Genomic DNA, 15,724 nt, shown 5'->3' with positions numbered 1-15,724 from the left:
GAAGAAAAAAATCAATCAAGCGGGTGGAGGAGGGCAGCAATCACATTAAAGGGATGGAAGGATCACATTCAGAAGTGAAATGCCTAAAATTCTCCCAATTTCTTTTGCATCAAAAATATAAGAGCGGGCGCACACACACAAAAGACAATTTGCTAAAAGGGAAGATCTTTTTAATGTTTTTAGATACAGGTTACTTAAGATGGGGGCAGGGGTTGGGGGGAGAACAGTACTTAAAATTCCAAGGAACTAAGGTTAAGCAGAGACCACAACCAAATACTTAACAGGGGCACCTTATATTGATGCTGTTTTTCCTGCGTCAGGAAAATATCCAAAGACCGGCAGTTCTTCCCAGCTTGCTTCCTTGATGATCACTGAGTGAGACTTTTATTTATCTCTCCATGTATCAATTGCTTAGTCCATATATCTGAATCCTCAGATAATTTAATGCAACTCAGTCATTCACTTTATCATATAATACTTTCACATGGATATAAATTTCTGATTCCCATGAGTAACATTTCAATTATTAAGTTACAAAATGGCAAGATTCTTTGAGATCTCCACATAAGAAAAAAACTTGAGAAAGGAATATCACAGGGCTTCACAAATATGAAGCAAAACAGTTAGAATCTTGATATAAAATAATTCTTCCCAGGTTCAAATCTGTTTTGAATCCTTGAATGGTTCAATAACAACAAGACACCATTTGTGAATGTTCTTTTTAAAAAGCCCAGCGAGCCTGTGAGTCAGCAGCAGGTGGTGCCTGCCTCACAGCCAGTGCTAGACACAAGAGGCTTGCGATACTTGCACTGAATCCAAACTCGGTACATTGTCAGTTGTTTTCCTCGATTCACTTGCAACCGGCGATCCATCAGGTTCTGAACCTTTTCCAGTCCAGCAGTAGTGAAAAGTGTGTCCAGTTCATCTAGTTTGGAAACAGATGTTTATATATTTTCCCCTGAAGAAAAAGCACCGTGTCTACCATTCCCCATGCTAAATGGTACTCTTTGAGACTGCTGTCCTGCCTCATAGACTTTAAGTGGTTTGGGCAGTATGGTTTAGCTACAATCGCAGTAGTGACTTGGTAGCAGCAAGTCCTCATTTAGGCAGAGGAAGGCAAACCACATGTGAAAGGTGGCCTGGAACGCACCGGGAAAGCCTTTCTAAGAGTCAGCTGATGGGAAAGAATTTTCTAGGGTTCTACGTACATCTTACAATCATATGCACAAACTGACATGTTATGTCAAAGCCATTTCTTTTTTTTTTTTTTTTTTAAAGGGGAGAGGTTTCATCACTCACTAAAGGCTCAGAAAAGTATGTGACCTGAAGATGGCCCAGGGACAAAATATTCATATGGCACTAGTGGGGGTGAAAACTGGCAGCAGGACAAGCAGCAGAGGAAAGCAGCTCTGAGTTACACCTGGAACCCAGGGAGCAATGGGTTCACTTAAACTCAGGTGCACCTAAGGTACAACCCAGCTTCGAAGCTGAAACAGCTACAGTGCAGTCTTGCAAAACGAGCATGTGTCCTGTTTTGGACAAAGTGATGGAGGGGAAGAGCAGGCAGCAGAAGAACAAGGCAGGGACCAAAGGCTCATATAAGCTGAGCCTACTGAGAGAACATTGAGTAGTTCCAGGTGGCTGGGGGTAGGCTAAGGGGTGGGGAAGGGCAGGGAAGAGGCTGCAAAAGGTAGGCGGGGCCAGATGATGCCCCTTCTGAAAGCACACGGAGGAATATGGAAATTAGTACTGGGGGTGCTGTCAGCACAAAGACAAGTGCTTTTGTGTCATACCTTGTGTGAAGAAGTACACTCTGGTGCCATCGCCTCTCACATAGAAATTTTCAGACAGACACTGACCTGCAGAGTGATGTAGTAAAGACCAGAGAAACTTTAAAGCACTTCTGTGAATTTCATGGCCAATTAAATGTGCATCAAGATATCAATTTCTGGGGCAGAGAACAGATCCTTTTCTAAGCTACTCTGGTACTTCGCAGGAATCTGAAATCTCTCTTGGAGAAGAGCAGCTCCAGGGGAATAATCAAATTTCAGTGTCAGTGAACACATGTAATTCTCAGCCCCCTATTTTACAGTTCTGCTTCAGGATAAAAATAGCTTGTTTTCTTCCTTCCTCCCCCATTAAATAAATAACACATACACTTTGTTTAAAAACAAAAGCAACTTTTAAATGGCTTTCTGCCCCTTTAGAAACACACAGTAAAAATTCAAGGAATATAGCTGAGTTTAAGGAAATCTGAGACAGCCGCTATTCCCACTTCAGTGACTGTCCTTTTGCGTCTCTCCACGGTGTCCACATGCACCCTCATAAATAGGATCCCATACAAACTGGTTTGTATCAAGGCCACACTTCCCCTTCTGCTGCTAAGCCCCCGACCTTCTCAGTTTAACAACCTGATGTGTAATCAATCCTTCTACGCCTTTTGAATGTCAAAGTAATCTTATTTATTTTTCCCTAGCTACTGTTAAACACAGGATTAAGTGTAAAATACCAACCCACACAATGCTTTTCTCACTTGGTCACACAGCCAAGTCCACCCCCAACGAGACCAGTGGTATGGGGTCCACACCATGTGATAACACACATTACCCTATGCAGAGGCAGTCATTTTGTTTCCACGGTTTTGCTTATTACACACATACTATGTGCTGGTTCCTCAATAAATCCCCAAAGGATTGTTGGATTGAACAGATAACACCAAGGTGCTTTAAAAAAAAGGCCACAACCATTCCTATTTCTGCCTTTCATGGAGGAACATCGCTCTCTCTGAGTCAGCCAGCAATAGGTATCTCATTGCTGTTTCCATTTTCTTGAAGTTCTGTTTTCGGCCATTTGGATACGCTCTTCAGTAAATCAACTTTAAAACACTTCTCATCTGTTTTCCGGGTGGGTCACTGATCTTTTCCCTTATCAATCTGCCAGCAGTCCTATTTGAACAGCATAGATATTAAGTCTTTACTGTTCTATTAACTGAAATATTTGTCCTCAATCTGTCATTTGTCTTTTAACTTTTTAATGGCATCTTTTGCCATATCACACTTAAAACATACCACTCTTATCATGTATTAAATGGCTCTCTGTATGGAGCTATATAATTTGAGTCTCTATTTTATTCCACTAATTTGTGAGACTATTCTAATGGCAAAGCCACTGTTTTGATTACAGTGGGAAAAAATACCTTTTTTAAACCGAAGCTGAGCCATGTCATAGCGGCCATAATCTCGCAGAAGCATTATCCCTCCGGGCTTCAGAAGCCTGCTCAGCCTGTTGATAGCATTCTGCATTCTGAAGGGCAGCAGGGAACGAAGATCAGATCTCTTTAAGAACAGAGTCCCCTCCTAACAGCACCCCCACCCCCCCAAAAAAACAACAGGTCCCTTTTCTCTGTAGCGTTATTTGGAAAAGCCAGTGGACTTCCCAACACTGACACATCAGCCCTGAAATCTTAGCTCCTATGCTCTTGTTTCAGTTATAACCTGAGCTCACACCCAAACCTCTAATGTACATACCTTCTGCTGTCTGCTTACAACTGTGGCTTCTATCCACTGCCTTCAGTATGAAGAGGGCTGCTCCTTCAGTAGGGATCCACTGTGGGGGAAGTTATATGCTCTCTGCCTGGCTCACTTCCCACTCCTCAGGGGGAAGCCATCCCCACACTGGGCTCCCATGGATCTCTGAAAGGACCCCTGACCACCCAGTGAGGAGACTGCTAGTTGACCCACCTACCTGCCCACTACGCTCGAGATCTCTGCATACAGCCTGTCTCTTTCCATCTGTTGCATGAGGACTGAATCTCAAGAACTTTACAAGGTGACACAGTCTGTATGCAAATGAGTACTCTGGGCAGAGTGCGCTACACTTCCGACTGCATTTTCCATATATAGAGTCTCAGTGTAGGTTTCAGCTTTAACTATTGAAGAAGTATAAATGCTTTGAACTTAAAAACCACATGAAAGTCTAATTAAATACTGAGTAACAAATTTCTTTTGAATAATGTTTTTAATTTTAATGTTTTGTTTCAGTCCATGTCAGTTTAAAACTCAGTGGTTTCTGTGGTGGCTCAGCAGTAAAGAATCCACCTGCCAGCGCAAGAGACGTGGGTTTGATCCCTGGTTTGGGAAGATCCCACATGCCGCAAAGCAGCCAAGCCTACGCGCCTTGACTATTGAGCCTGTGCTCTAGAACCCGGGCTCTGCAACAAGAGAAGTCACTGCAATCAGAAGCCCGTATACTGCAACTACAGAGTAGTCCCTGCTCTGTGAAACTGAGAGAAGTGCGAGCAGCAACGAAGACCCAGCACAGCCAATATACAAATCAATGAAACTACATAAAGTTTACAGCACGTACGCTTCTGCAATTAATATGTAAAACCATGCCAGGCAGTTTGGGCTGTCTTCCACCGCCCTTATTTCATACTCACAATATTCCTATCAGGTCAAGTGACACAGTGCTATCCTAGAGGAAATGTGGGCTAGAGAAAGTCAATCACACCCCACCCCTCAAAGCACCCCGACTGATGCCGCTTCCTCGAGACAATATTTCAACTTCATTGGGATGACTGGCTGCCTATGTCCAGGAGCCTTTAATGGTATCTTTTAAGATAAACCAATCCACTTTCCTTTAATCTTGATTTTATGGAATTCTCCTTACTAGAGAAGTTTTCCAAAGAACTTAAATATCAGAGAACACCTGATAAGTTTCACCGTATATTTTGTGCTGTTAATAAGCCTGGTTTATTTAAAGCATTTAAAAAGCCAATAATGGGATGTTCTTGAATAGCTGTGGCATTCACAGTTCTAAGACACCATGCTAGGTGATCATCAACAGGAAATTTTTCCACATACCCACTAAGATGACTCCCTTATTCTTTGGAGATGTTAAACCATTATCATAAGAAGAACCAACCACTGCAGTCAACAGGCAGAGGTTTAGATGCTTGGAGTCCAACGTGGACTCCAAGACAAACTTAAGAAAAGTGGTTGACAAGCCTCTATTGCTTAGAATGAAATAGCTTCTTCCTGTCTATCAGAACATTAATGAAATCATCTTTATTAAGGTTCCAACTCTGAGATCAAGGTCCCCGATCAAAGCTTTGTTTTTGCTATGCTACTGGTTAAGGGACTTAAAACTTACTTGTCTGGAATGATTGCTGAGAGAACAAATATAAGGATGATGACGTCAAGGCTATTCTCAGGCATTGGGTAACTCTTATCTTCATCACACAGATCATGAACAAAGGCAAAACACCGAGAAGGGTCATATGCTGAATTTGTCTGCAGACAGATGGAAGAGAGGTTAGAAAATGTTCATATAGCCTCATGAAAAACCACCTTGCTTTAAACATAATCCCTGCTGCTTCCCACTGAGGGAGATAGCTCTTGTCATTACAGCAAACATTGTTACTCTTAGGCTAAGAACCAGGAACAACTCTAGGAGCCTGTGAAATCCCACTTGTATGTTTAAAATGGTACATTCCTGACTCCTTTACTTCTAGTCTTTATTCTGATTAGGAGTCACATCTGAGGACTGGAAAAAAATGAGGAAGGTAAGTGACTAAAAGGGCAAAGAGAAACCTCATAAGTAGGAAAACAAACCATATTGAAAAAGCATGATTTAAAGCAACTCCCACTACAGCATATTACACAGATCATAGATTCTCCAGGGAAATCTCTCTCTCCAGATGTGGAAGATTTAACCTACAATTTATTATCATTAAACTAATTTTAAAAAGTCTCACTATTCATCTGGTATTGGCCCTTAAGAACAGCTTCAGAATCAGAAATTCCCTGGCGGTCCAGTGGTTAGAACTCGGCACTTATACTGCCAGGGACTCAGGTTTGATCCCTGGTGGTGAAACTTAGACTCCGCAAGTTGAATGGCAAGACGCACACACAAAAAAGCCAACCAGAAATATTGCCGATCCCTGAGCTCCTTTGCATCATAGGAGCATCATCCATGATTGTAACACACATTCAGGGTAACTTCCCTATCCTTATCTCTCTTCTCCAAAACTGTGATTTTGTTTCTCACTGCTGCTGCTGCTAAGTCGCTTCAGTCGTGTCTGACTCTGTGCGACCCCATAGACGGCAGCCCACCAGGCTCCTCCGTCCCTGGGATTCTCCAGGCAAGAAAACTGGAGTGGGTTGCCATTTCCTTCTCCAATGCATGAAAGTGAAAAGTGAAAGTGAAGTCGCTCAGTCACGTCCAACTCTTTGAGACCCCATGGACTGCAGCCCACCAGGCTCCTCTGTCCATGGGATTTCCCAGGCAAGAGGACTGGAGTGGGGTGCCGTTGCCTTCTCCATGTTCCTCACTGGTCACAGCTAATTAACAGGGCATGTAGACAGTCAGCTGAGCTGAGTCAATCAGACTTTCTGGGGACTCTGGAATCAAGACACTGTCATTCAGGTGAGGTTCTGGGAACACTTGAAGAGGGGAGACTTATAAGGGACTGAGAGGGGCAAGTACATTGGGCCATGTATAAAACCAGGAAAAACCTATCAGAGAAAACTGGGCTGCAAAGGAAAAAAGCAAGCAAAAGGCAAATGGGCAATGAGAGGGAAAACACCATGACCTTGAGGGAGGCGCTGTGACAAAAGAAGGGGGTGGCAGCATCTCACCAGCGTGCCTTTGGTACCTGACACTTTGTCAGGGCTGAGTTTTAGTCCTGGCTACACCATACGCCCTTGAGATCTATGACATTCCCTTTAATTAGCTGCGCTTGTCTACAAGTTTCTGTAACTTGTAACTCAATCCTAAATGAAATAATCATTTCATTTCAATCCTTAAAACATGACTTTGGGAAGGTCAAGAGAACTGCCCAAAGTTCCACAGCAGGAAAGCAGCAGGTTCCATCATCACGTTTAGCCAATTCCTCTACTCCAGGCTATTGCAGACCACAGCACAATAAGCAAATAGTTTGAGACCTTGATTTTTATGAGGCCCTTTTCCCCTTAAGTCAGTGAAACTTACTGATAGGAGCACTGGACTTACCTGGACCAGTTCTACAGCTGTGGAAGAAAAATCACAACAGTAAACAAAGAGGCTTGGGTCACTGAAATGGGCAGGAAAAAAACCACAGCAGAGGCATTAGATTACAAACTGGATGATGTCAAATATCAAAGGCACCACATGTTAACAAAGTAACAGATTTAACACTCACTACTTTCCCTGATGACAAAGACAACTTATAAGTCAATTAAGTCAAAACAATCCATAATTGGATAATGTAGACATCTAATCTCCTGTAACCCACAGCTCCCAGTAATTGCTGTTACCATTCGATTATACTAAGAGTTCCAAGAAACAATAATGCATCACTTTTTTCTTTGCTGACGTGCTGTTAAGACTTTACAACAAACCTTACTTGTTAGTCTGTAGAATTGGGAAGACTGTGTTTCCCACACCACAACCAACCTGTAGACAGAAATCAGAAATGAACTATTAATCACAGAATTCCCAAAGAATTAATTCCCTAAAGTAAATAAATAATCAACAATAGACAATTTGTCTTACTGTATTAGGAAAGGTGTAGTGACTAGAGCTAATCATGACACTCCCTGCCCGTGACCTCAGGAATCCTTAAAGAGGTAGCCACAGTAGATGAGAATATGGGCTTTTATCAGCAGGATGGGACCTGGTCTGAGGAAAAAGAGCATGGGCTGCTCTTACTTTTTGAGTTTGGGCAAATGGTCCTGTAAACAGAGTATTTTCTTACTGCGCTCCACTATACCATTACTGGAAAAATGTTTCTAGTAGACTGGATTGAAAAAGTCATGAAGGGAACCATGCCAACACTGTCCTAAGTTCAGTGCTGGGTGTGGTAATAATGAAAACAGCACCATTTACTCAGAGTGTACTATGTGTCAGACACCATCCTCAGCCATTATATAGACATTATCTCAATTAACCCCAGTAATAACTATGAGGCGGAAGTCCCATTCCACTTGGGGAGGGTCAGGGACCAACACAAAGTTATGCCAGTGGACTCAGTCCCAAAACTAATCAGCTTCTGGTGGAGTGTGTGGTCACTTTTGTGAATATTCACTTTACAGTGCACTTTTCTTTTTCAGGTCTAGCCGAGCCTCTACCACACATCCAGACTGAGAAGACAAGAAATCTCCCACATCTGAAAAGCAGGCCCCATCCTAACTAACCTCTCCATCTTATAACTGTATCAGAAGTAACAGAAGCTGTCTTCTGACCCGGGACTCTCTACCAGATGGCAGGGTTAGCAGGACACTACAACTTTTGGACAGAATATAATGTTCCCAGGTAGCACCTCAGGTGATTTATCTTTGTTTGCCATGACCAGGGCATCTGGTCTGCATCTAGGACATTTCAATAGCTCAAAAATGCAGGTGATTCCAGGCCAACATAAAGGAGGTAAGTCTAGTCAGCTTCACCATCAGAAGTTACTTTGGGGCTCAGCCTCTCTATTGCCACCCTCTGTGCATAAGACAGCCTCACTAACCCCACTGCCAGGACAATAAAGGGAGGTTACCTCGAGTATTCGGTAGGTGGCAGAGGATCCAGGAAACTCATTAGCACAGATTTCCAGGTGATGGAGTTTCTGAGTTACACTCTCTTCCATAAGAAGTGGCTGCGTCTTATCTCCAAGGCTAACGGAAGAACAACTATGCTGTTCTTCTATTGTTAAATCAGATCCATCCTCACCGCTTCTATAGTATTCATATACTTCATTCTTCTTATTCTCTGAGAACAAATTCGTCAAGTGATTTTGGCTAGGTGCCAGCTCTGGGAATTCAGTAAAAAGCCAATGTCTATCCTTGAAAAACCCATTTTCATGGATTTTGTAGAAGTTGTTCCAATATTTGTTGGCGTTGACCTCATAATCAGCTGTAAATATTTAAGAAAGAATTTTAAGAACCATCTCTCAGTTTTATTTGTATACAATATAAATTATCACCCTGCTTCACCAAATTTTATATGAAAAGTTATACTCAAGTAGAGCCTCAGTCTCAGAGCTGGTGGTCATTTGGTCCTATCACACTTGACTTTGCTCTCTATCTTGTCCTTCCAGGGAGTTTCAACTTCTGCCAGAAAACTTACTACCTATCAATTCTCCTCCCACATCTTTAGATGGCTGTTAACTATTAGAAAATCCTAATATTAAGCAAAAAACCTGTCTACTCATTTCTGGTCAAAAGGTCCTACTATCTCTCATACAGAACAGCTCTTTCGTATTTGAGGGCCATTATTTCCCTTTCTAAAACCTCTTTTACAAGCTAAATGTCCCAGGTTCTTCAGTTATTCCCCATGTGAAGCCAATGGTTATAATACAGGTATGATACTGTATCTTCTTTACATTATATTCCTGCGTCTGTGGTTCTTTATAGTGTGGAGCCCAGAAATGAATTCACTACTAACAGATACCAAGCATGGAAACAGAAAATGATGACAAGAGGAAAAGTGTTCCGATGAGAAGAGATCTGATGACAGAGGCCAGGACAGACTAAAGTATGGACTATTTAAAAGAAACCTGTGTTACTCAAGGTGATCAAGGCAGTCCTAGATTTCAGTTTTACTTTTTATTTTTGAGATAACACTGGCTTATAACTAGATTTTAGCTTTCTGCTCCTTGCCAATACAGAGCTTTGACTAGTGTAGTAGAAGAATAAAAACCTAAGAAACTGGATCTCAATTCTACCACTACTAACTAAACTGCTTACCTCTGGGCAAGGCACTTAATGTCCTGAAGTCCAAGTTTCTTTAACTGTAAAAAGAGGATATTGGACTATATGATTTTCAAAATCCCTTTCAACCTTAATTTGCTTTGATGTAGTCTTTGTCAAACTATGTAAGGTTACTATTTTATAACTGGACTCTTCTACTTGTTCAGAAATATTTCTGTGGGTACTACTCTGCAATTTCTAGTGCCACCTTCAACTGTCACTTAGAACACAGGCCCAACCAGTTCTAGTTTTACTAACTAGGAGTATTTTTCAGTGAAATCATCCACCTCTTCAGAAGAGGCTTCTTTTTCTTTGGCCAGACTTATTTCCACTCTGATTCATCCATCTTTCCTTTGCAGAAGCCTTACCACCTCATAGCCACCACACAAGGAAAAGACACATAACTCACGATTTGTTAGCCAGCCACCCCTTATCCCCCATTATTTAGAATCTGACCACTTGAATCCAGCTGTAATGGCAACATTTCCTCGGGCAAAATGTAATGATGTAGAAAGAATATTCTCTAAGACAATCATGTTGCCACAGGTCAGTCATATTGATATGGGTCTAGTCAACATAATTAAAGACTTAGTGAAGCTGCTCAGTTGTGTCCGACTCTTTGTGACCCCATGGACTGTAGCCTACCAGGTTCCATCATCCATGGGATTTTCCAGGCAAGAATACTGGAGTGGGTTGCCATTTCCTTCTCCAGGAGATCTTCCCTCCCCAAGGATTGAAGCCGGGTCTCCTGCATTGTAGGCAGACGCTTTACCATCTGAGCCACCAATGAAAGACTTAAGTCACTAGAAAACGCTATCGAGATACAGTTATCCTCTTCCAAACAAAAAAGCAAAACCAAAACACCCTTTATGCCCTAACAAGATGTCAAGGCACAGCCCTTTCCCAGCCTTGCCCAACCCCTCCCCTTCTCGTTCTATCCCAGAGTTCTGTATCAGACCAGTAACAAAGACTCTCGGGGCCTCGGTTCTCTGGCTTCTCCGGAGAGCATGTCCAGCAGTCCGCAGGCTGTCAATACCACTGAGGGTCCACCTGGGCGCACCTTGCTTCTCCTGGCACACCCGCTGAGTGCTGTTCTCCTGGACTTTCCTCTCTGCCTCCGCGGCCTGCTCCTCCGACCACTCCACGTTGTCCCTGGGGAAATGAAATGGGCAGCTTAGGCGCCTCGGGTTTTCGCCGCGGGCAGGGAGTCGCTGGCCCCGCAGCGCCTCTTCTGTGTGAGGAAAGTGCCAAAAGTAGGCCCGCAGGACTCTGGTCGGCGGTCAGGGCCTTCTCAGAGTGCTCTGCGGCGCTGGGACAGGGCGAACCGCAGGCCGGGCGAAGGGTAGGGCACTTACCAGGCATTGTGGTGAAAGACGCGAGCGGGGTCGCTCAGAAACCGGCTCCCGAATTGCTGCCTCTTCCCGCCGACGGCTGCAGGATCGCCTTCAGTGAAGGAGCCGTCCATGACACCGGAACCGGAAACACCTACTTTCCCCTCACGCGCGAACGCTCTGCAGGCCACACCCCTTTCGGAAATCGCAAGGTCTGGGCGGGAAAACACGGAGGCCGGGTGGGGCAGTCATGAAGTCTCCCGTTGAGGCGGCGTTCGGACTCTGCCTCGTGGGACGGAGCTATTTGGGAAGGAGAGTCAGCGGGTTTTCGCCCCAGAGTCTTTAGTCCTTCAACAGGCGGGCCAGAAAGTGGTAGACGTTCCACTTGAGCCTCCTTCTAATTCTAGGATGCTCTAACAGGCCCCCAGTTTCTCTTAAGTTGTAAGACAAAAAATTTTGAATCACTTTAATAAATAGATAATTACCTAGCTTTACTGTAGAGTAGTGGCCAAAATAATTGAGAAAAATAGCAAGCAGGGCGAGGAAATAGGGCAGTGTTCCAGCTTTTCCCAGTGTGAAAAAGGAAAGAAAAAAGTGTGTGGTGTGTGTGTGTGTGTGTGTTGTTGATATCCACACTTTTTCTGGAGAAGGATATGAAATGAATTTCGAGAACACGAAGTTTAACCGTCAAATCAAATATCCAAGGACAAGTTTAAAAGTATAACCCCACCACCTAACTTTTTGAATTATCCATATGAAAGCTTATTTGCACAATCAGAATTGTAATACATACACATATATAATTATATTAATACATTTCCAGCCTTACATTTGTTTCGATAATTGCTACAAACTTACAAAAGAAGGAAGTATGCTGTCAATATAAGATAAAGTTAATTGAGAAGATTTCCAGAAGAGGGATGACTACCATTTGGAAGAAAAGGGATTCGTTATTTAAGTAATATAGTTCTAGGTTTAACACACTGGTAACCAGTGATAGCTTATTGCTGAATCTTTCCATGGTGGTGGTGGTGGTTTAGTCGCTAAGTTGTGTCTCACTCTTTTACGACCACATGGGCTGTAGCCTACCAGGCTCTTCTGTCAGTGGGATTTTCCAGGTAGGAATACTGGAGTGGGTAGCCATTCCCTTTTCCAGGGGATCTTCCCCACCCACGGATTGAACCTGAGTCTGCATTGCAGGAGGATTCTTTACCAACTGAGCCACCAGGGAAATCCAAGTCTTTCCATAGGCAAAACCAAAGGGAGCGATGATTCTATAACTTTCCCTCCAAAAAAAAAAAAAAAAAGGAAACAAACCCTAAATCACAAAGAAAAATAGAGGAGTGAATAAAAAAGATGATAGTAAAGAACTTGTAGTTTATTTGGAAACAATATTGTTTTGCTATTCTCATGGTCTTTTGAAACATTTTGAACAAAAGCTCCTTTCCAAAAAGCAAGTACAAGAATTTTTATCTTTTCTCAAGGTCGGTTGTGTAGATAAGGTGGTTGGTTCACATTTATTCTTGATATCTTGTTCTGTCATCTACAGGTTTCTTTTTTTCTCTCTCCCCACACCGAAAGATTTGTGGTGCCGGTCAACAGTCCTATTGCATATTTTCTTCCAGATAGCTCACACTGTCTTCACTTGAAGTTACTTGCTATATTAGTTCCAATTAGAGTCATTTAAAGTGTCAAGCAAGTTGGGCCTTTCATTAAGATGTGAGAAAGTATCCTAATCTTAACTTTTATACAATTACCTTTGGTTGGCCTGTAAAACTCATTTTTCTCCATCTTTTGAAGCACCTACAATAATATTTCAGAAGGAATTTGGACGACATCTGTGAGTCCTTCATGGTTTCAGGCTGTAGAGTCAGCAAGAACTACCTTTCAGAGGAGCTAAGGGTCCCTCTGCTGGTGAGTAATGAGAATTCTCCCAGCTCAGTGGGTGGCAGGGGTTCAAAGCAGGGAAAGATTGAGAAATTTCATTCTGGATTATGGCCTTGAGTGTTAACCCTGGACTGAGGTAGTTAATTGTTTCAGGCTTTTCTTTCAGTTCCAATCAGTGGAAAGTTTTGGGCTGTGTAAGCATGTGCTCTGGAACTGAAGACTGGTGAAGGGAGCCTACTGTCCTAATTTGCTCTCTTTTAACATTTCATCGACCCTGGACAGCCTTTGTAGCAGTCCTATATATTGTTGGTTTAACAATGTCAAATTTAAAACAGCTTTTGTGATTTTTTTTCCTTATTGCAAATAAATATAAGATTACTGTAGAACATTTAGAAGATATATATAAGGCAAAAGAAGAAAAAAAGAAAATATTATACCCCACCCTTAGTTTAGCACATTAGACACTTGATTTATATCCTTCCAGTGTTTCTTGTTTATAGAAATAATTTTTAAGTTAAATAGTTTTAGAACAAACTACTTTGTGCCCCTCCCTGCTTTTTTACAGCTTCACTGAGGTAAAGTTGACATACAATTAAATTCATCCATTTAAAATGTACAGGTTGATGAGTTTTCATAAAACTATGTATTTGTGCAACACCATCATAGTTAGGGGCTTCCCTGGTGGCTAACACGGTAAAGTCTGCCTACAATGCTGGAGACCTGGGTTCAATCATAATTAAGTTTTAGAACAACTCCATAAAGTTCTTTCATTCCTTTTAGGAGCTTTGCAATTGTGAATATTATTCTTTTATTTGAAGTATCTTTTACAACATCATTTTAATGACCCTGGTGTTGTTTTGGATAGTTATACCATGATGTATCAGACAATTAGGCTACTTTGTTTCTTACTACTAAAAATCCACCATAAGAAAAATCCTTATAACTAAATCATTTTGTACATTCATTATTATTTCTTTAGGATTAATTTCTAGAAGTGGAAGTGCTGAGTCAATGGTTAAAATTAGCTCTGTTACGAAGCTCTGTGTTGTTTAGTTACTAAGTCATGTCTGACTCTTTGTGACCCCATGGACTGCAGCATGCCAGGCTTTCCTGTCCTTTGCTATCTCCTGGAGTTGTTCAGACTCACATCCATTGATTTGGTGATGCTATCTAACCATCTCATCCTCTGTCGCCCCCTTCTCCTGCCCTCAGTCTTTGGTCAGAGCATTTTATCTGTCTGCTCACGGTTACACATCTAGGTCCAAGAACAGGATCCAGCACACAGTATGCAACTCAGGAAATAACTAGTGAACTGGCTGAGTACCGGTTGCTATATTGCATTCCATCAGAGGGAGGCCAACTTATGCTGTTGTCAACAGTGTGTGATAATTTAATAGAATGTTTTTCTGTTAAGAATAATTTTAATAGAAGCTATCCTAGATTTTCCAGGACAGATCTACTTAAAAATATTCTGTCCTGTTAGCCCATTGACCCAAGGAAATATCCCAGGAATTCTAATATTTTGGCATCCAAATGAAATCTCTTAGGTTTTCTTGTTATACTTACACAGCCATAGCAAAAAAACCCCAAAAAACTCTTGTCAAACTGTGAATTTTGTTTTATGGATAGAAAATGTTATTTATTTTTGTCCCAATCATAAAAATCATAAAGAATGGCAAATATTTTTAGACAGTTTTGAATATTCAAGGTAACACAAAATTACTTCAGGCTTATTTCATTGAACAGTTTTGGGAGCCTTCACTATCTTTGTTACTTGTTCCTGGCATGTTATAATTTTACATTATAAGCCACTGTCTCCATCAGTGTGGAACATGTATTTTCCTTTTTTTAGAAAAGAGAAAAGGTAATGGATTATATACACTTAAATATGTTAAAATAATAAATGTTATGGTGTTTATATTTTTCCACAATAAAAAATTGCAACCCCTCACCAAGAAAGAGGGTGTGAGATCAGTTGTTTTTCAGAGTAATCCAAGGGATCAGGATTAGGATCCTTAGGAAAACCCATATCTAATCAAGGTTCCCTGGGGGACGGCAAAATTGTTCCCTGAAACTGAAAGGTCATTCTCTTCTGTTGCTTCTGGCCTCTTTCACAAACAATAAAAAAATAAAAAGAATGCCACTAAGTCACATAAACTCAGATACTTATTGTTGAGAGGGCTGTTAGGAGGTCAGAGAGCAGCCCTGTGTTAAGTACCATCTTTGCTTTTATCCTTCCTGCTGAGGCCCAGGCAGCTTTGAGGTGCCCCAGGTGGGGGCAGCAGAGTGCAGCTGGTTGCTAGAGAAATCACCCCAAGGCATCTGCTGCTGCTGCTGCTGCTGCTAAGTCGCTTCAGTCGTGTCCGACTCTGTGCGATCTCATAGACGGCAGCCCACCAGGCTCCCCCCATCCCCAGGATTCTCCAGGCAAGAACAATGGAGTGGGTTGCCATTTCCTTCTCCAATGCATGAAAGTAAAAAGTGAAAGTGAAGTCGCTCAGTCGTGTCTGACTCTTCACGACCCCTCGGACTGCAGCCTACCAGGCTCCTCTGTCCATGGGATTTTCCAGGCAAGAGTGCTGGAGTGGGGTGCCATTGCCTTCTCCCCAAGGCATCTATTTACCAGTTAAGAATTAGGAAAGGGAAACCATACCATGACTTAAACTTTTTTACTGGTCAGAATTCAAAAGATGTCAATGTTTCCAGCTGCTGAGGATGTATTAGACGAAAGCAAGAATAATTTTGATATCTATGAAAAAGTAGTTTGTGATGAGCTGTTTAGAAAACATAGTT

At 42.1% G+C, this 15,724-nt stretch overlaps 1 protein-coding gene across 1 annotated transcript; it reads right to left on the bottom strand.

Annotated features, from left to right (window-relative positions):
• Nucleotides 1–202: 202 nt before the first annotated feature.
• METTL2A (methyltransferase 2A, tRNA N3-cytidine) lies at nucleotides 203–11,178 on the bottom strand. Its single transcript, XM_068976969.1, has 9 exons — nucleotides 11,069–11,178; nucleotides 10,774–10,865; nucleotides 8,522–8,877; nucleotides 7,385–7,434; nucleotides 7,012–7,072; nucleotides 5,152–5,291; nucleotides 3,197–3,303; nucleotides 1,794–1,859; nucleotides 203–925 (listed from the first exon to the last, which is right to left on the bottom strand). The coding sequence occupies exons 1-9, from the start codon at nucleotides 11,176–11,178 to the stop codon at nucleotides 747–749; spliced, it is 1,161 nt and encodes a 386-aa protein (XP_068833070.1). The 3' UTR covers nucleotides 203–746.
• Nucleotides 11,179–15,724: the final 4,546 nt, after the last annotated feature.

The sequence above is a fragment of the Capricornis sumatraensis genome, chromosome 8, assembly GCF_032405125.1.
Source record: "Capricornis sumatraensis isolate serow.1 chromosome 8, serow.2, whole genome shotgun sequence".
Classification (NCBI taxonomy): domain Eukaryota; kingdom Metazoa; phylum Chordata; class Mammalia; order Artiodactyla; family Bovidae; genus Capricornis; species Capricornis sumatraensis.
The sequence above is the reverse complement of the archived record's forward strand: the minus strand, read 5'-3'. Positions and strand labels throughout refer to the sequence as shown.